We start from the raw sequence: 20,222 nt of genomic DNA on the forward strand, positions 1-20,222 counted from the left end.
TGCATTTACTTCAATGTGAATAAAACTAGCACACCCAACCTGTGATTTAGTGATGTTTTTGTCTAGGCTATGTCTAACTAGATATTGAAGTTCTTAAAAAGAGAAGAGCTAACTTGAGTACAAAATAAATAAAAATATAGGTAAGTATGCAGATAGGACAGAAGTCATAAAAGTGACATAAAGTTTGAGAAATGACACTAATTAGACTGACATCACATTTCTTTTACAGGTGAACAATGACTTTATTCTAGCAATAGAGAGAGAGTCATTTGTGGATCAAGTGCGAGAAATTATCGAAAAAGCTGATGAAATGCTCAGTGAGGATGTCAGTGTGGAACCAGAGGGTGATCAGGGATTGGAGAGTCTACAAGGAAAGGATGACTATGGCTTTTCAGGTTCTCAGGTAGGTTCACCACTCCCATAATGAAACTTTGTTGATTTAAAATATTTTCATAGTTCTAAATTTGCTATGCAAAATGTCCAGTGATATCACCTGACACCCATGACCGACAACAAACTTTTATGTTCTCTTCACATGTGGCAGTTTGCTTTGCCTAGTCATTGAGATTGCATTTGAGAATGTATTTAATCACTTTTGTTTGTTGTAGAAATTGGAAGGAGAGTTCAAACAACCAACTCCTGCGTCTTCCATGCCACAGCAAATAGGTGAATTTATTTTCTTTCCTTGTTTTTACCTTTGACTTAAGAAGCCATTAGCTGAGCGTGGTGGCAGGCTTCTGTAGTCCCAGCTACTCAGGAGGCTGAGGCACGAGAATTGCTTGAACCCAGGAGGCGGAGGTTGCAGTGAGCTGAGATCGCGCCACTGCACTCCAGCCTGGGTGAGAGAGTGAGACTGTGCCTCAAAAAGCAGTTGTGTGTGCCAATAATGAAGTCTAACAATATTTATAATAATAATGCTATTAAGTTACGTTTGTTTGTTTGTTTTTGACCAGGCATTCCTACCAGTTCTTTAACTCAAGTTGTTCATTCTGCGGGAAGGCGGTTTATAGTGAGTCCTGTGCCAGAAAGCCGATTACGAGAATCAAAAGTTTTCCCCAGTGAAATAACAGATACAGGTAAGGGATTGATTCTGCCACATTGTTATGTAAATTCTACAGTGCCTCTGCTATGTTGAAAGCTTAATCATAAAGCAGTAATTTATGATGACACAGATAATAAAAAAGAATAGAAAACTGAAGTTATAACCAACAGATAAACATATGGGAGAGGGAAATAGATGAAGAATACAGAGAATTACAGAAAAAGCCAAGAAGCATGGCCATACCAAGATATAGCCTGTATAACAGATATTGTAGTATGTGTTTATTTCTGCACTTAGTACTGTTGTCTATGTTTTAAGATTACTCCATATTTTTTATCAGAAACAGATATTTATAGGAGCTGACTTAGGCTAGCAGACAATCTTTTGAATCCATCCTTTTAAAATCGGCTGATTCTTATCTTTTTGTATTCCTTTGCAGTTGCTGCCTCTACAGCTCAGAGCCCTGGAATGAACTTGTCTCACTCTGCATCATCCCTTAGTCTACAACAGGCCTTTTCTGAACTTAGACGTGCCCAAATGACAGAAGGACCCAATACAGCACCTCCAAACTTTAGTCATACAGGACCAACATTTCCAGTAGTACCTCCTTTCTTAAGTAGCATTGCTGGAGTCCCAACCACAGCAGCAGCCACAGCACCAGTCCCTGCAACAAGCAGCCCTCCTAATGACATTTCCACATCAGTAATTCAGTCTGAGGTTACAGGGCCCACTGAAGAGGGGATTGCTGGAGTTGCCTCCAGCACAGGTGTGGTAACTTCAGGTGGTCTCCCCATACCACCTGTGTCTGAATCACCAGTACTTTCCAGCGTAGTTTCAAGTATCACAGTACCTGCAGTTGTCTCAATATCTACTACATCCCCGTCACTTCAAGTCCCCACATCCACATCTGAGAGCGTTGTTTCTAGTACAGCACTGTATCCTTCAGTAACAGTTTCAGCAACTTCTAGTACAGCACTGTATCCTTCAGTAACAGTTTCAGCAACTTCAGCCTCTGCAGGGGGCAGTACTGCTACCCCAGGTCCTAAGCCTCCAGCTGTAGTATCTCAGCAGGCAGCAGGCAGCACTACTGTGGGAGCCACATTAACATCAGTTTCTACCACCACTTCATTCCCAAGCACAGCTTCACAGCTGTCCATTCAGCTTAGCAGCAGTACTTCTGCTCCTACTTTAGCTGAAACCGTGGTAGTTAGCGCACACTCACTAGATAAGACATCTCATAGCAGTACAACTGGATTGGCTTTCTCCCTCTCTGCACCATCTTCCTCTTCCTCTCCTGGAGCAGGAGTGTCTAGTTCTATTTCTCAGCCTGGTGGGCTGCATCCTTTGGTCATTCCATCAGTGATAGCTTCTACTCCTATTCTTCCCCAAGCAGCAGGTCCTACTTCTACACCTTTATTACCCCAAGTACCTAGTATCCCACCCTTGGTACAGCCTGTTGCCAATGTGCCTGCTGTACAGCAGACACTAATTCATAGTCAGCCTCAACCAGCTTTGCTTCCCAACCAGCCCCATACTCATTGTCCTGAAATAGATTCTGATACACAACCCAAAGCTCCTGGAATTGATGACATAAAGACTCTAGAAGAAAAGCTGCGGTCTCTCTTCAGTGAACACAGCTCCTCTGGAGCTCAGCATGCCTCTGTCTCACTGGAGACCTCACTAGTCATAGAGAGCACTGTCACACCAGGCATCCCAACTACTGCTGTTGCACCAAGCAAACTCCTGACTTCTACCACAAGTACTTGCTTACCACCAACCAATTTACCACTAGGAACAGTTGCTTTGCCAGTTACACCAGTGGTCACACCTGGGCAAGTTTCTACCCCAGTCAGCACTACTACATCAGGAGTGAAACCTGGAACTGCTCCCTCCAAGCCACCTCTAACTAAGGCTCCGGTAAAATTATTGTTATAAAATAATTAGATAAATATGATCAGTTTTTTTTTCTCCCTAATGAGTACATTTTTCACTTCAGCCTTGTAAGTTAGAAACATAGTTATAAAGGTACCTGGCTTATAGTATTTATTAAATTGACAGCAGTTTGAGGGTATGTCTACAATTAACATGAGATTTTTTTTTTCAAGTGTGGCAGGATTTTGGGGTTAATTATGCTGCACAGTTTTCCAAGATTGTATAATTATCGGGTAAAATACAGGTATTTCTTCTGAATTGGTACAAACTGAAGAAGTCTGTATTCCAAAAGGGCGCTAAATGCATCTGTCAGCAAAATGTACGTAAATAACAGCAGTTCATAATCTTTGTTTCAGTGAGAATGAAGCAAATTTTTGGTTTTGTTGTAGATTCCACAGTTGTACAGTTTGGGGGTTATAAAAAATTGGAAGTTAGTAAGGAAATTGATACAGAGGAGAAATAAATAATCTAATCCTAGGACTGAAGTAACTAAAATTTATTATCTAATTATGCTGTGGTGGATTTCCTCTTGTTCTGCCACCTTCTCCAAATAACAAGGCTGTGTTATGTCTACTGTATTGTATGCTTCAGCCTCTTTCTGCATTGCCATTGATGTGAGGTTCTTTTTGTGGTAGGATAATGCAGAATCTTCACTCAGATAAAATAGAAATTCTTGATAATAGTATTAGATTTCTGATGCCTTTTGTTATCAGACCTGCCTATTGGTTATTTCTTAACCAGTTACTGTTTTCTTTTCTCAGAAAATCTTGTTTTACATGGCAAAAGTCTGATACATACTGTACCAAATAAGTAGCTCAAGAACATCTGGACGCTGCCACTTATGTACATATAGCCTTTGTTCTGTTCTCCCTAGGGGACAACTTTTTACTGTATTTTACTATTCATTTTATAGGTATATCATAGTAACCCCTATAATAACATCATTGGTTGTCACACCCTTTTTTGAAGACAGATACCAGAGAGTAACCTCAGTGATAAACATGTCTTAACTATATATATTTTATTCTTATGTTTGTGCATTCAAATTAGTTGATTTGCTCTTCAGTACACAGTCTTTATATTTAGCGTCTGACGGACTTGATTTTCCCTTTGTTGTCTGTAGGTGCTGCCAGTGGGTACTGAACTTCCAGCAGGTACTCTACCCAGCGAGCAGCTGCCACCTTTTCCAGGACCTTCTCTAACCCAGGTGCCTCAAGACTTGACAAATTTCTTCCTGTGCCCTACTTTCTTTGACAAAGCTTGCTGAAGTTCTCCACTACGTGGTCTTGGCTTTTGCCTATTTGGCTTTGACTTAGTAACACCTTTCTTTTAAAACGTTACAACCAATGACCCAGTTCCTACTTAAGTAAGAAGCTTCATAGCTCTTTTGTTTGTAATGTTGTTTCCGGTTATCCAAAAACACTTGATACTAATTTTTTTTTTATATCTTATGAAGGAAGAAAACAGCAAAGCAAACATTTTGCCAGACCCATATAGCTCCCTTTATCATTCACACTTCTGTAGAATAGCGAAATTGCATATATAATGAAAATTAACTTTGAGAGTGCCCTAGAAAGGAGAAGCACAATATGGCAACTGAGAAACTTTTTCCGCGAGTCCAGAGCAACCAGTCTCTTCTTGAATATTGATCATTTCTTTCACTAGCCACCTAATGAAGGAATTAGCTTACTTATAGGTAGGTATAGGGGTGATGTTTCATGAAAACTATGTGTGCTGTCTCTTAAAATAAAAGCCACCGAGCTCAGTGAGATGCTAACATTATGAGATCACTCATGGAGGAACTGAGACCAGCCTCATGAACTTGAGATTCCCATCTCACAGTCAGTTCTGCTCACTGGAGTGCAGTGGTGGACAGAATTACCTGTAATATTTATTATTTCTCTTTCCCACCCCAGCCCACCGCCAACACATTTGTTGAATTTCCATAAGAAAAGTACTAATTGTGAATCTGTTGTGACCAGGAAAAATCTTCTGACATGAGACAAGCCAGTAAACTTTTAAACTAAATTAGGAATTTATTTTTGAATCATATATAAGAAATAAGAAAAACATGGTAAATTGCTTACTTGAGAAGCTGAGTTGGAATTTATCCCTATTTCTTTGGTCCCAATGTACAGGGGAACACTATTTGAGGAACTTGCCACAATGAAGTAAAAACCCCAACAGAGAAAGCACTCCATCAGCCACCACATTTGGGGGAAAGTGCATTGTGAAAGTCCGTAAATCAGGAGTTAGAAAATTAGTTTTAAACTTATTTTCCCATTTAAAAACATGGATTCAGATTTCTAAGGGAGTATAAAGTGTGACGAAAAATAGCAAGTGAGACATGTGGAGGGGTAAGGGTAAATAGCTAGTGCCTAGATAGAGGGAAAGGCCTAAGCAAAGACTGTGCAAGAATAGATTGATAGAAGCCAAGACAGATGTAGGATTAGACTGTGGAAGGGTAGAAGGAAGCTGTGTGCTTGCGGTGGATGGAATGGTTAACAGGATGGAATACCCAGACCTTCCTGCCACCATCTGTAGGGAAGAAGTATACATGTAAGAAAGAAGAAGAAAATGATACCCTGTGATAGTGACAGAATATGTTAATGCCATCTTTTATTCATAGGGGCACCTTCCCAGAAAGATGTATAAAACTGAGAAAGAAGAGAGGGAACATGAGACATAGTGAATCTACCAGTAGATCTTTGTACATTTTTCACAATATATTTTAAAGATCGCACAAATAAATAACTCTTTCTACCGTTTTGAGTAACATCAAACATAGAATGTAATAAGACTTCTCTTAAACTGCAAAAACATGAACTACTCTGAGCCTTGAGAATCTGACATACAATCTTGAGAAACTGGCAAAATAATCAAAGCAGTATACTAAATTTGAGTATAGTTTTGTATGTTCCATAAAGACAAATGTCATGTTGTGCCAATATAAAGCATAAAACAGTGTGTCCTATCTAAATTGGCTATATATCGTGACTCTGAAGGTGCCAAGGAACTGTATTTACTGTGATTGTTTTCATTCAGTCCCAGCAACCTCTAGAGGATCTTGATGCTCAATTGAGAAGAACACTTAGTCCAGAGATTATCACAGTGACTTCTGCGGTTGGTGTAAGTTTTGAAAATCTTGATAAAATCTACTCATAACCCTAATATATTATATGCCTGGGACACAAACTGTAACCTAAACCATTATTAATACCTTTAACATGTATTCAGAGTTCCTGCTTATTCTAGCCAAAAGAAATGAGACTGATTAATGAAAGATTCATGCTGACTCAGGAGTATCACTATGGAAAAGATTTTATTTGAAAGGTGCTTTTTTAGTTGTACGTCTGGTCAGATTGTGCCATAGATCAATTCTATGGATTTCGTATTTTTGTTTTAGAGGAGGCTAAATTTTGTCAGATAAAATAATGTTTTGGGCCAGGTGCAGTGGCTCACGCCTGTAATCCCAGCACTTTGGGAGGCCGAGGAGGGCGGATCACAAGGTCAGGAGATCGAGACTGTCCTGGCTAACACGGTGAAACCCCATCTCTACTAAAAATACAAAAAATTATCCAGGTGTGGTGGTGCACGCCTGTAGTCCCAGCTACTCGGGAGGCTGAGGCAGGACAATGGCGTAAAACCCAGGAGGCAGAGCTTGCAGTGAGCCAAGATTGCACCACTGCAGTCCAGCCTGTGCGACAGAGTGAGACTCCGTCTCAAAAATAATAATAATGTTTTGATTGAAACTGTTTTTCTGTGAATATCCAAGTTATACCCTTAAGCATCCTATGAGAAAAATTAAGAAAGCAATCAAGAATTAAGAGTAGAAATTCATTCTTTCAAAATGTACCTTTTTTTTTTTTTTTTTTTTTTGAGACAAGAGTCTTGCGCTGTTACCCAGGCTGTAGTGCAGTGGCACGATCTTGGCTCACTGCAACCACCGCCTCCCAGGTTCAAGTGATTCTTCTACCTCAGCCTCCCGAGTAGCTGGGATTACAGGTGCCCGCCACCACACCCGGCTAATTTTTGTGTTTTTATTAGAGACGGGGTTTCGCCATGTTGGCCAGGCTGGCCTCGAACTCCTGACCTCAAATGATCTGCCCACCTTGACCTCCCAAAATGCTGGGATTACAGGTGTGAGCCACCATGCCTGGCCCTAAAAGGTGCCTTTCTTTACATCAGACTTTTAGACTTTAAAAGAAAAAGGAAAAGAAGATAAAATTTTCTCAGACATAAGTGTTTCATCACATATACTGTCATTCTGCCCTTTTACAAAGACCATAGGAAAGGCAATGAGGCAAAAGTTTGAGTGACTGAAGCTAAAGATTTGTGGTGTCTGTCTGTGTATGTTTTACAGCCTGTGTCCGTGGTGGCTCCAGCAGCAATTACAGAAGCAGGAGCACAGCCTCAGAAGGATGGTGAGAAACATCCTTCCTCCTTTTATGTTACTAATTCCAGCCCTACCTGTAGTTGATTCAGGAGGTTTACTGTTTCAAAGACACATTTCCATGTATTTGATAACTGAGGAGCATTGGTAGTAATATCTAAAGCTTGAAAGATTAGCAAATTAATAAATCTGTTCTGTTATTATTTGTCAGAGGAAAGGTTATACAGGAGGTAATGATAAGACCCTTCATTATTAGCTATGCCAGTTCCTTGCTATTAGAGATTAGGAAATTAAAGCATACCGTATTTAGAAAAGTAAATTTACTGATAACCTCTTAGCTTTTGTGACACTGGATATATAGGGATAGAAGCTTGAATAGTCTGGACATATATTTGTATGGAAATACAAATTTAAGATTTCAGTTAATCAATTTAAACATTTTTATTTTCAAGGCAATTATATTCTCAATTGGCTCTCATTTTAAAAGTGATTTGCAAATCATTAGAATAGTCTAGAAATGGAAAAATGAAAGGGGAATGTAGATTATCAACATATGTAGAGTATCAAGTATGTACAATGAAAATAATAAAGATTACTACCAATAAAAAGAGAATGTAGAATATGAAAAAGGTAGCTTTTCAAATCATTGGAAGATGGAATATTTCTTTTTTTTTTGAAGTGGAGTTTGCTCTTGTTGCCCAGGCTGGAGTGCAGTGGCATCATCTCGACTTATTGCAACCTCCACCTCCCAGGTTCAAGCGATTTTCCTGCCTCAGCCTCCCAAGTATCTGGGATTACAGGCATGCACCACCACACCTGGATAATTTTGTATTTTTAGTAGAGACAAGGTTTCTCCATGTTGGTCAGGCTGGTCGCAAACTCCTGACCTCAGGTGATCTGCCCGCCTCGGCCTCCCAGAGTGCTGGGATTACAGGCGTGAGCCACCACGCCTGGCTGAAAGATGGAATATTTTTATAAGTGGTTTAGAACAACTTGAAAGCCATCTGGAAAAAAGCAAAGGTGGATCACTAGCCTAGACATAAGTAAAGTCCACGTGGGCCAAAGATGAAATATTACATCATAAAATAGTACTATATGAAATCATAAGGGGATTTTTTTCTTTTTTTTTTTTTTTAGTTTTTTAATTTATTAGTAATAACAACTTGAGAATTGCATAGTATTAAGGCATCAGTTCTTGGAGTGTGGGCTGAGGACCCTTTTGGGGTGCCTATGAGGGCAACACTATTTTACAGTAAAACTAAGACATTATTTTCCTTTTGCACTATAGACAAAAATTTAGCCAGCTGTGGTGGTGTATGCCTGTAGTCCTAGCTAATCGGGAGGCTGAGACGAGAGGATTGCCTGAGCCCAGGAGTTCCAGGCTACAGTGAGCTATGGTTTTGCCACTGCACTCCAGCCTGGGTGGCAGAGTGAGACCCTGTCTCAAAAAAAAAATTCATGCATGAACAAAAAAATCTATAGGTCAATGGATTTTAATGGCCACAGTTATGAATATCTTATTACTATTATTTCAGATCCCACATTATAACTAACTTTTTTTTGTGTGTGTGGCTTGGAAATCTTTTTTTTTTTAATTTTATTATTATTAAATTACTTTTAAGTTTTAGGGTACATGTGCACAACGTGCAGGTTTGTTACATATGTATACATGTGCCATGTTGGTGTGCTGCACCCATTAACTCGTCATTTAGCATTAGGTATATATCCTAATGCTATCCCTCCCCCGTCCCAAGGGGATTTTTTTCAACTATCTAAAGCAGGGTTGACAAACTCTTTTTCTGTAAAGGGCAAGATGGTACAAATTTTAGGCTTTCTAGACCATATAGTCTCTTGCAACTTACTCAGATCTCACAAGTAGCAATGGACAATACATAAATAAATGAGTTTGTGTTTCAATAGAATTTATTTACAAAAACAGGCAGTAGGCTGAATTTGGTCCATGGATCAGTTTGGAGTTCTCAGATAAGTTTAATAGAGGTGTTAAGTTCAATGTCTAATCCAGAAGCAAGTAGTAATAGATATAAAATTTTCTTCATGGAAGAAAAGTGCCACTGATTGCAAATATAAATGAAAAACTGGGGAAATATATATATATTTGTGGGAGGGGGAGGGGTATGTGTAGTCATATCACAAAAAGAACTCGTTTTGCTAGTACAAGGAGTTCCTAAAATTCAACATGAACCAAAAAACAATCAAAAGATAACAGAAAAGGAAACTTAGACATGAAAATATTTAACGTCCATAATGATAGAAATACAAAGTAAGGCTACAAGTGATAGCAATTCTCACCTCTCATTGGTAAATTCAGGGGTCTAATAGCCACCAGTGACTTGGTACAGCCTCTGGGGGGATCAATTTATAATAGTGATGTCTACTACAGTCTTAAATGGAAATAATTCAGCACTTTCATTGTGATATATTTATTGTACAGATCTATAAGAGAATATTTATTTCTAAAATAGCAAGAAATTCTGGGCCGGGCATGGTGGCTCACACCTCTAATTCCAGCACTTTGGGAGGCCAAAGCAGGTGGATTGCTTGAGCCCAGGATTTCGAGACCAGCGTGGGCAATATAGTGAGACCCCCATCTCTGCAAGAAATTTTAAAAATTAGCCGGATGTGGTGGTATGCACCTGTTGTTCTAGCTTCCCTGGAGGCTGAGGAGGAAGGATCACCTGAGCCTGGGAAGTCGAGATTGTGGTGAGCTGTGATGGCATCACTGTACTCCAGCCTGGGTGACAGAGTGAGACCCTGTCTCAGGGAAAAAAGAAAAGAAATTCTGAATAATTTAAATGCCCATCAGTAGAAGCCTGATTAAATATGAAATATATATATGGTATATACATAGGGTATGACACTATGCAATCATTAAAAAGAATGAGGCATTGATATGGAATGATCTCAAAGATATAGAATTACATGAAAACATGAAAATCGCTCAATGTTCTACTAGCTGTATAAAATAAATATATCTCTAGAAAGAAACTCAAAGCATTGTTCCCCGGAAAGGTTTTTAAATTGCCCAAAACTAAATAATTCTGAGGGCTGGGTGCAATGGCTCACGCCTGTAATCCCAGCACTTTGGGAGGCTGAGGCGGGCAGATCACGAGGTCAGGAGATCGAGACCATCCTGACTAACACGGTGAAACCCCGTCTCTACTAAAAATACAAAAAATTAGTCGGGTGTGGTGGCGGGCACCTGTGGTCCCAGCTACTCGAGAGGCTGAGGCAGGAGAATGGCATGAACCCGGGAGGTGTAGCTTGCAATGAGCCAAGATCGCACCACTGCACTGCAACCTAGGCAACAGAGTGAGACTCCGTCTCAAATAATAATAATTCTGAGAACTGTACTATCCTATTCTAGAATTTGCCAGTGTTACATTGAGAAAATAAAATTAGCTGGTTTTCATTTAACAATGGATCTTGGCTGGACATGGTGATTCACACCTGTAATCCCAGCACTTTGGGAGGCTGAGGCAGGCATATTACCTGAGGTCAGGAGTTCAAGACCAGCCTGGACAACATGGTGAAACTCCGTCTCTACTAAAAATACAAAAATTAGCCGGGTGTGGTGGCACACGCCTGTAATCCCAGCTACTCAGGAGGCTGAGGCAGGAGGATCACCTGAACCCAGTAGGTGGAGGTTGCAATGAGCTGAGATCGCACCACTGCACTCCAGCCTGGCCAACAGAGCAAAACTCCATCTCAATAAAATAAAGATGGGTCCTTAATGTCCTCAGTAAAATCTCATCCTTCATTTCACTTACTTATATATCTGAATTAAAGAATGAGTAATTGAGTTTTTAAAGCCTGTTAACCTTTGTTTTTATAGTATATGTTAATGTTGTAGTTGGTATCTAGTAGTAGAGCAAACAATAACTCTTTCCCCTGTTGGACAAAGCCTCATGGAGGGAGGAGATAAGGAAGTTCTCTTTGCCTCTAACAGCTTTCCTCATGTGTAGTTTGATTTTGCTGTATTTCTAGCTAAAGGGAAAAGAAGTTAACTGGAAAGAGACACTTATGTTTTCCTCATCCATGTATTTGTTTCAGTTTCTCAAGTCAAAGAAGGCCCTGTCCTAGCAACTAGTTCAGGAGCTGGTGTTTTTAAGATGGGACGATTTCAGGTAAGACAGTCACCTTGTGTTGCCTTGATTCTTTCCTTTGGAGGAGTTGTCTATATAATAAAATTACTGCCTACCTATTTGGGACACAATTGCCAGTCTAGTGATTTCTGTCACATAGTACTTTATAGCTCTTTTTAGCATTTTCCTAATAAAAGTAATATATACTAAATAAAATATAGAAATACTTAGAACAGTAGAGACACGGTAGATAGTCGTACTATCTATCCACCCACCTCCCAAGATTACTTTTTGGGGTGTATTTCCTTCCACTCCTTGTTTTCTGTACAAGTGTTTATCTAAAATTGACTACCATTTCTCCTGTTCCAAATGTTACAGCTTTTTTTCCCCATCCAGTAATTGGTTTACCTAACCAGTCTCTATCATCATTTCTCATTTTTCCAACATAATGAGTTAAGTAACAGCAAACATCTTTGTGTATAAAAATGTTTTCCACGTTTAAAATAATTGTCCTAAGATTAATTCTTTAAATTAAAACACATGATACCATATCACTTTATTTTACCAGCTTGTCCAACATGTGAGCATTTTCTGGCTGGGGAGAGTAGGTGATATTTTTCTCATTTGTAAACAGGTCCTGAGCGTTTATAGGTGGGCTGAGTTTGTATTTGTAAATACATGGACAAACCAGAACAAGGATCTGGATCCTCTTTTTTAGTTACCAGTTAGTTGTGTTGATTCTTGAGGCATAGCAGGCATTTAACATTTACCTTGTAGTTTTTCTTATTCACAGGCAACCCTAAAAATTCTACAATGCCTTGCTAATTTATTTTATTTATTTACTTTTATTTATTTATTTTTATTTATTTTTTTTTGAGACGGAGTCTCACTCTGTCACCCAGGCTGGAATGCAGTGGCATGATCTCAGCCCACTGCAGCCTCTGCCTCCCGGGTTTAAGTGATTCTCCTGCCTCAGCCTCCCAAGTAGCTGGGATTACAGGCACACGCTACCATGCCTGGCTAATTTTTGTATTTTTAGTAGAGACAGGGTTTCACCATGTTGGTCAGGCTGATCTGAAACTCCTGACCTCACGTGATCCACCTGCTTCAGCCTCCCAAAATGCTGGGATTACAGGCATGAGCCACTATGCCTGGCCCTGACCTTTTGTTATTTATATGTTGACTAAGACATAAATCTGAATTCTGTGTATGACATCAAATACGAAAGTAAATTATTTACTTTATAAGCGTAGCCAGCCACACAGAATCTGCATCTCAGTACCCATGTGTTCTCTATGATGGTATTCAATTTTTCTTCCTAGTCAAAGATGGAGGCACTATGTAAAGAGATAATCAGCCTACTCTTTGACAGGGAAATAAAGTGACTCTTTTTTTTCCTTTTTAAAATTGTCTGTGATAGAAATTGGATATTGAGAACTTAAGTTTTTAATCTTTGTCCTTTTTTTTATCAGGTTTCAGTTGCAGCAGACGATGCCCAGAAAGAGGGTAAAAATAAGTCAGAAGATGCAAAGTCTGTTCATTTTGAATCCAGCACTTCAGAGTCCTCAGTGCTATCAAGTAGTAGTCCAGAGAGTACCTTGGTGAAACCAGAGCCGAATGGGATAACCATCCCTGGTATCTCTTCAGATGTGCCAGAGAGTGCCCACAAAACTACTGCCTCAGAGGCAAAGTCAGACACTGGGCAGCCTACCAAGGTTGGACGTTTTCAGGTGACAACTACAGCAAACAAAGTGGGTCGTTTCTCTGTATCAAAAACTGAGGACAAGATCACTGACACAAAGAAAGAAGGACCAGTGGCATCTCCTCCTTTTATGGATTTGGAACAAGCTGTTCTTCCTGCTGTGATACCAAAGAAAGAAAAGCCTGAACTGTCAGAGCCTTCACATCTAAATGGGCCGTCTTCTGACCCGGAGGCCGCTTTTTTAAGTAGGGATGTGGATGATGGTTCCGGTAGTCCACACTCCCCCCATCAGCTGAGCTCAAAGAGCCTTCCTAGCCAGAATCTAAGTCAAAGCCTTAGTAATTCATTTAACTCCTCTTACATGAGTAGCGACAATGAGTCAGATATCGAAGATGAAGACTTAAAGTTAGAGCTGCGACGACTACGAGATAAGTAAGTATATTTTCTCTTGTGAAAGAATGTCAGATAAGGTTTTCAGACCTAGATCCTAGGGCCAAGATTAATAATATTTTTCACCACAATATGCTAATGTCTCATTTCTTTTAAAGAGACAGTGCCACAGAAGCCCCACCCCATACCTCCCCACCCCACCACACACACACACACACACACACACACACACACGATTCCCAACCACTCACAGGCACAGGCAGCTTCTCTTGCACTCATACAGACCCATAGCATTTCTAGTTCTAGAACTTCTTCATTGTTACTATATTATTACTGTATTATTGTTACTGTATTGTATTATTATTTTTATTAATAGCATATTGTATCACTATTAACTGCTCTTTATTTATTAGTCCACTAAATGAATCTGGCACTGGGATGTATGATTATGTTGGCACGTTTTGTTTGGCAGATTGGGTCAGAGTAGCAAATTCAGCTATTGTGCGCATGGCCTCAAAAGTCAGGAAATGTTTTTCTCCTAAAACATTATGAACCATTTGTTGTTGGCTAGGAGCTTGTTGGAACATGGCTTGGGTAACGCAGGCCAGCAAGGTGAGTTGACAAACTAGAATCTCGTGGTAGTACATTTGGGGAAAAGGTTCATTAGTAACTACTACATACTTGAAAGCAGGTTTAGGAATATGCTGTTAATTCTTGTTTGAATGAAGAGGATTATGGTATTTTGAATTATGTTTGGTTATCTTTCACAGACATCTCAAAGAGATTCAGGACCTGCAGAGTCGCCAGAAGCATGAAATTGAATCTTTGTATACCAAACTGGGCAAGGTGCCCCCTGCTGTTATTATTCCCCCAGCTGCTCCCCTTTCAGGGAGAAGACGACGACCCACTAAAAGCAAAGGCAGCAAATCTAGTCGAAGCAGTTCCTTGGGGAATAAAAGCCCCCAGCTTTCAGGTAAAAAGCCCTGGACTAGGTCAGCCACAGCTGTCCTATCTTTTGTTTCTGTCTCCACCTGTATGTGACCTGCTGAACATTTGTTGTTTTCGTTAAATTTCAAAGGAATTTGGCTCTCCTGATATTTTTGCTTCCTTGACTGCTGTACTTACATTTATTGTACCTCTTTTTGAGTCTATAGAAGTAGACTTAGGGAATACAATGGCTTATTCCATTGTAATCCATATTGCTATCTACTGGTAATCTTTATTTATAGTTATTCTTAAGGATAGACATTTAGCTTTGCCTGTTAACTCATATAACTCACATTTAACCAAACTCTTGGGCAGTTGGAAGAAAATACATTATTCTCTGTTTAGTAAAACTTGGGTAGATTCTTTGTTTTAATGGATGACTTAGTCATAATTGCAACTTAGATGAATGTAATCGTCATATAGATATTTGTGTGTATGTCTAAGTGGTAACTTCTTGATTAAGGTTTTTATTTCATTTATATTGGGTTAAAGAACTTGCTAGTCATTGGTCAGGCATGGTGGTTCACGCCTGTAATCCCAGAACTTTGGGAGGCTGAGGCAGGCAGATCACGAGGTCAGGAGATCAAGACCATCCTGACTAACACGGTGAAACCCTGTCTCTACTAAAAATAAAAAAATTAGGTGGGCGTGGTGGCAGGCGCCTATAGTCCCAGCTACTCGGGAGGCTGAGGCAGGAGAATGGCATGAGCCCGGGAGGCGGAGCTTGCAGTGAGCTGAGATTGCACCACTGCACTCCATCCTCAGCGACAGAGCGAGACTGTGTCTCAAAAAAAAAAAAAAGAAGAAGAAGAACTTGCTAGTCATTAAAATCAAAGAAATAGTTAAGTGATACTCTTTTGTAATGTAGTGTGTGTGTGTGTATATATATATATATATATATACACACACACACATTTATTTATTTATTCATTTTAAGAGACAGGGCCTCACTCTGTTGCCCAGACTGGAGTGCAGTGGTGTGATCATAGCACACAACACAACAGCCTCAAACTCCTAGGCTCAGGTGGTCCTCCTACCTTAGCTTCCTGGGTAGCTGGGATTACAGGCACACACTACCATGCCCTGCTAACTTTGAATTTTTTTTCGAGACGGAATCCCGCTCTGTTGCCCAGGCTGGAGTGCAGTGGCACGATCTCGGCTCACTGCATTCTCCACCTCCCAGTTTCAAGTGATCCTCCTGCCTCAGCCCCGCATAGTAGCTGGGATTACAGGCACACGTCACCATGCCTGGCTAATTTTTGTATTTTTAGTAGAGATGGGGTTTCACTATGTTGGCCAGGCTGCTCTCAAACTCCTGGCTCAGGTGATCCACCCGCCTTGGCCTCCCAAAGTGCTGGGATTACAGGCGTGAGCCACCGTGCCCGGCCCTGGACTATATTTTAATTGGGATAGATAGTTTCTAATCCTTTCGTGAAATTATGGTAGTGTTAACACAATTAGTTGAAAAGTAAAAGAGGGTTAAAATATGTTAAAAAGCAGTTGCAAACTTCTTAGCAGTTCCATTCTCTGGAAGGGTTCACAGATATCCAAATGTAGCACATTAGGGCCAGTTCATGCAGCCCATTAGTAGAGATGTGATTGTAAGAGAAATCAGCTAATTTCTGATCTGATCCAAATCAGATCTTTTTTGTTTTTTTTGTTTGTTTGTTTGTTTTTTGAGGCAGAATCGGCAGTGGCTCAACCTCCAACTCCCAGGTTCAAGCAATTCTCATGCCTCAGCCTCCCAAGTAGCTGGGATTACAAGCGTGTAATCCCAAACCAAATGTATAAGAACACCTGGCTAATTTTCGTATTTTTGTATTTTTAGTTGCACTATGTTGGCCAGACTGGTCTCAAACTTCTGGCTTCAGGTGATCCGCCCGCCTCAGCCTCCCAAAGTGCGGATTACAGGCATGAGCCACTATGCCCAGCTATGATCCTAATCAAATTCTAATCCCAATTTTGACATACTTTTTGAGTGGACTTGAATTCAACTGGGAACCGGGGAACAGAGAGTCAATTTTAGGACAACCGACCTATTGAAAGCAACCTACCAAAAATAATTTTAAACACCCATTGGTCTGTAGTGACCTCCATCATTTTTGGACACCTCTTTTGTATTTGCTCTGATGCATGTTTATAGGAAAGTCTAAGCAGAGACTGCCTAGCAAACCTTTTTGTATAATGATTCAACACATTTTCTAATAGGGTAAAAAAAAAAAGCAATCATGGAATTGCAGAATGGAATCTGGGTATCCACTACGTACTCTGGTCTTCTTACTCTGCTCAGACATGTGGCCCATCTAGGTTTTCTAAAGCTAAAAAGCTTCTGGAGTAGTACATATGGCCCTAATACCTATGGATTCTTTTCTTTTTTTTTTTTTTGAGTGCAGTGGCATGATGTCGGCTCACTGCAGCCTCTGCCTCTGGGTTCAAGCAATTCTCCTTCCTCAGCCTCCTGAGTAGCTGGGATTACAGGCACCCTCCACCACGCCTGGCTAATTTTTGTATTTTTAGTAGAGACAGGGTTTCATCATGTTAGCCAGGCTGGTCTCGAACTCCTGACCTCAGGTGATCCGCCCACCTTGGCCTCCCAAAGTGCTGGGATTATAGGCGTGAGCCACAACACCCAGCCTATCTATTGATTCTTAGTGTCATTCCTCACTTCTCCCGTTAGTGAGGACTTTGTTCTTCTCATCAGTTTGTAGCTTTTGACCCATCATTCATCACTCAGTGGAACAAACCAAATGTATAAGAACAGTGCCTGATGAGTACATGGGAAGAGCTGGACATGTTTCCTCATGCCACTTTGTCTTTTGGCAGGTAACCTGTCTGGTCAGAGTGCAGCTTCAGTCTTGCACCCCCAGCAGACCCTCCACCCTCCTGGCAACATCCCAGAGTCCGGGCAGAATCAGCTGTTACAGCCCCTTAAGCCATCTCCCTCCAGTGACAACCTCTATTCAGCCTTCACCAGTGATGGTGCCATTTCAGTACCAAGCCTTTCTGCTCCAGGTCAAGGTAATAAAGCAACCATCATCATCCAAAAACAATAAAATGGAGATGTTGCCATACCTGGGACAAAAGCCTGTTAAGGCGGGTTGGGAGACTAGCTGACCAGAACACAGCCTGTGTGTTGTACACTGAAGAATCTGGGTGAAAAGGGAAGTGGAGTGATAATGAGAATCGGTGGGCTCGCTGCTCCCATTAGGTGAAATTACTTTTTTTCAAGGAATTACAGTGAAAAGTTACATCTGTGTGGCCTATATGACTTGCTCATTTGGGATTTGGAACTTACACTTTAATATTAGGCTGAGATTTCCTGGATGAAATTCTAAGGTGTTTTAGCAGTTTCTGAAAGCTAATACATTTTCTTAGCCATTGTAGAATTTTATTACTTTTAAGTATGGGAGTGGCATACTAAAATGAATAACCTTACAATTCAGTTTTTTATCCATAATCTACTTTCCAAATATAGCTCTGTTTATTAATGATTGCTGAAAAAATTCCCGCAGAGGAAAGAGCTTTTAGTCATATTGGAACAAGAATTGAAAAGACTTGGGCATCTGGGTGAGAAGAATGAAAAAAATATAGGTACTGGCTTATGTGCCTTTGCCACAGTTTCACAGAAATTAGAGATTAGTCTCTTCACAGGAAGAATGCACTTGATTGGTAAGGAGGGCAAACTAGCTAGCATTATTCCAACTAAGAAAAGCTTCCGCATTTTGCAGATGGGTAGAATTAAGACCTAATATTTCATCTCTTACATATCTGACCTTCCCCCAGAAGCTTGTTCTTCTGTGTGCCATCTTAGTGCATTTCACCACTCCAGCCTCAAGTTTCTAACATCTTGTAGTTGTGTTCTGTCTCTTCTCCTCTCTCTGTTCTACCCTGTTTTTCCCCTCTCACAGGCTGTGCGAAGTTTAACTGTGCATCTGAACAGGTGACATTCAAACCTGGTGGCAGGAGGACCCGATTTCTGAGTACGCCCTGCTTGGCTCTTTGTGTGTAACACCTTTACTCCTTCCTTGTCCTTGTGTTTCTGCTGCTTGGATCTGATGTTTCACGCAGTCCATTTTCATTTGTCTCTTTTTGTATATCATCTACTCGGTGGCTTGGCTGAATTACTGTTACCCTCAGAAGTTTGGGCCCCCACATTAATTATGATAAAAAATGTCAAAATAACAAGTTATCTACAAATTTCAATGTAACTTTCTGGTAGAAGTGCTTCTGGATCTGTGACAGAGAGTGGATATGGTATCTAGGCAATAGATTGCTGGGTCATTTAGAATAATGAAGACTGAACTCCACAGTCATAGTGCTGTCTGTCTGCCCTAGCATTAGAAATGAGAGAAATCAGCCAGACACGGTGGCTTACACCTGTAATCCCAGCACTTTGGGAGGCCGAGGCGGGAAGATTGCTTGAGGCCAGGAGCTCGAGACCAACCCTGGGCAACATGGTGATACCCCATCTCTAAAAATAAAAAAAGTTAGCCTGGCGTGGTGGTGTGCACCTATAGTCCCAGCTGCCCAGGAGGCTGAGGCGGGAGGATTACCACCTTAAGACCAGGAGGTTGAGACTGCAGTGAACCATGATTGCACCACTGCACCCCAGCCTGAGCGACAGAGTGAGACTCTATCTCAAAAAAAAGAAACGAAATGACAGAAAGCATTTTGACCAATGATGCTCTTAGATCCTGGCAGCAGGTAAAAATTATGTACCATTTTTTTCCATTCTTTGTCAGAGTAGATTGAAATCTTATTTTTCTTCTCTATTAAGCCTAAGCATCTACCAGTTGAAAAGATGCTAGAATCTCTTCACTGGATCATTCCACCACTACTGTCCTCTAACCCCATAAAATCAAAAGCGGTTTTTAGTTTGGTTATTCCGATAAAGCACTTAGTCTAATAAAGATCAAAGCCCAGCATCTGCAAGTGAAAATTCTCCTTCTAACATGATTTCTGGGATTTTGCAGCTTTCTACTTAAAAACAAGGCACAATAGCAAGTCACCCCATCTTCCCCATATGTGAAATGAAGATGATGCCAGTGTCCTAGGGCCATCGTACAAATCAAGCTAAGATCATGTACAGAGAAACAGGTGGCACTTGAAAAGCACTCATGGTTTCTCTCTGATGAGTCGGTGCCTACCTGGCACAGAATAGGTAGTCAATAACGGTTCGTTGAAGAACAGTTTAAAACAAACAAAAACATAGTTCAAGTAGAAAAACCTTTGTTATAATTTGAATAAAGATCTTCTCTGTTAAGGCCTCAAACTTCTGATGTGATTATTGAAGTGCTTTTTACATGCATGTGCTCAGGCCATCACTGTTTCTGAGTATGGGTCAGAGGCCCTTGGGCCTCTTCACAGTGGGAAGAATTTACACCTCCCTTTGTTCTCTGTAGCGACTAGATTTAAAGCGAAGCACATAACACATTTAACTGCCATTTCCCTCACACATACCCCTGTTATTTTTACCTGCATTAGAAATGGATTGGCTCCTTCCAGCACCCCTATTATTCGTACCTGTATTAGTAATGGGTTAGCTGTACTTGAGAGGCAGTCTTTACTGACTTTCCCCACATGCACTAGTCCCAGGCTATTTAACAAAGAAGCGGGTGGAAGGCATTACCCAATTCGATCGTTTTCCAGGCTTGTGTGATTTTTTTTTTTGAG

At 40.5% G+C, this 20,222-nt stretch overlaps 1 protein-coding gene across 47 annotated transcripts in view; it reads left to right on the forward strand.

Moving 5' to 3' along the window:
- WNK1 (WNK lysine deficient protein kinase 1) overlaps positions 1-20,222 on the forward strand; it is a 159,491-nt gene that overhangs the window by 129,160 nt on the left and 10,109 nt on the right. For 17 of the 47 annotated variants that reach the window (XM_016922525.4, XM_016922528.4, XM_016922537.4 and 14 more), the window contains 12 exons: positions 230-403; positions 609-666; positions 954-1,076; positions 1,482-2,959; positions 4,098-4,181; positions 6,020-6,103; positions 7,338-7,398; positions 11,439-11,512; positions 12,943-13,604; positions 14,333-14,535; positions 17,373-17,567; positions 18,458-18,550. In XM_016922525.4, the coding sequence (XP_016778014.4) occupies positions 230-403; positions 609-666; positions 954-1,076; positions 1,482-2,959; positions 4,098-4,181; positions 6,020-6,103; positions 7,338-7,398; positions 11,439-11,512; positions 12,943-13,604; positions 14,333-14,535; positions 17,373-17,567; positions 18,458-18,550 (3,289 nt within the window). 47 annotated transcript variants of the gene reach the window in all.

The sequence above is a fragment of the Pan troglodytes genome, chromosome 10 (assembly GCF_028858775.2).
Source record: "Pan troglodytes isolate AG18354 chromosome 10, NHGRI_mPanTro3-v2.0_pri, whole genome shotgun sequence".
NCBI classification, from domain to species: domain Eukaryota; kingdom Metazoa; phylum Chordata; class Mammalia; order Primates; family Hominidae; genus Pan; species Pan troglodytes.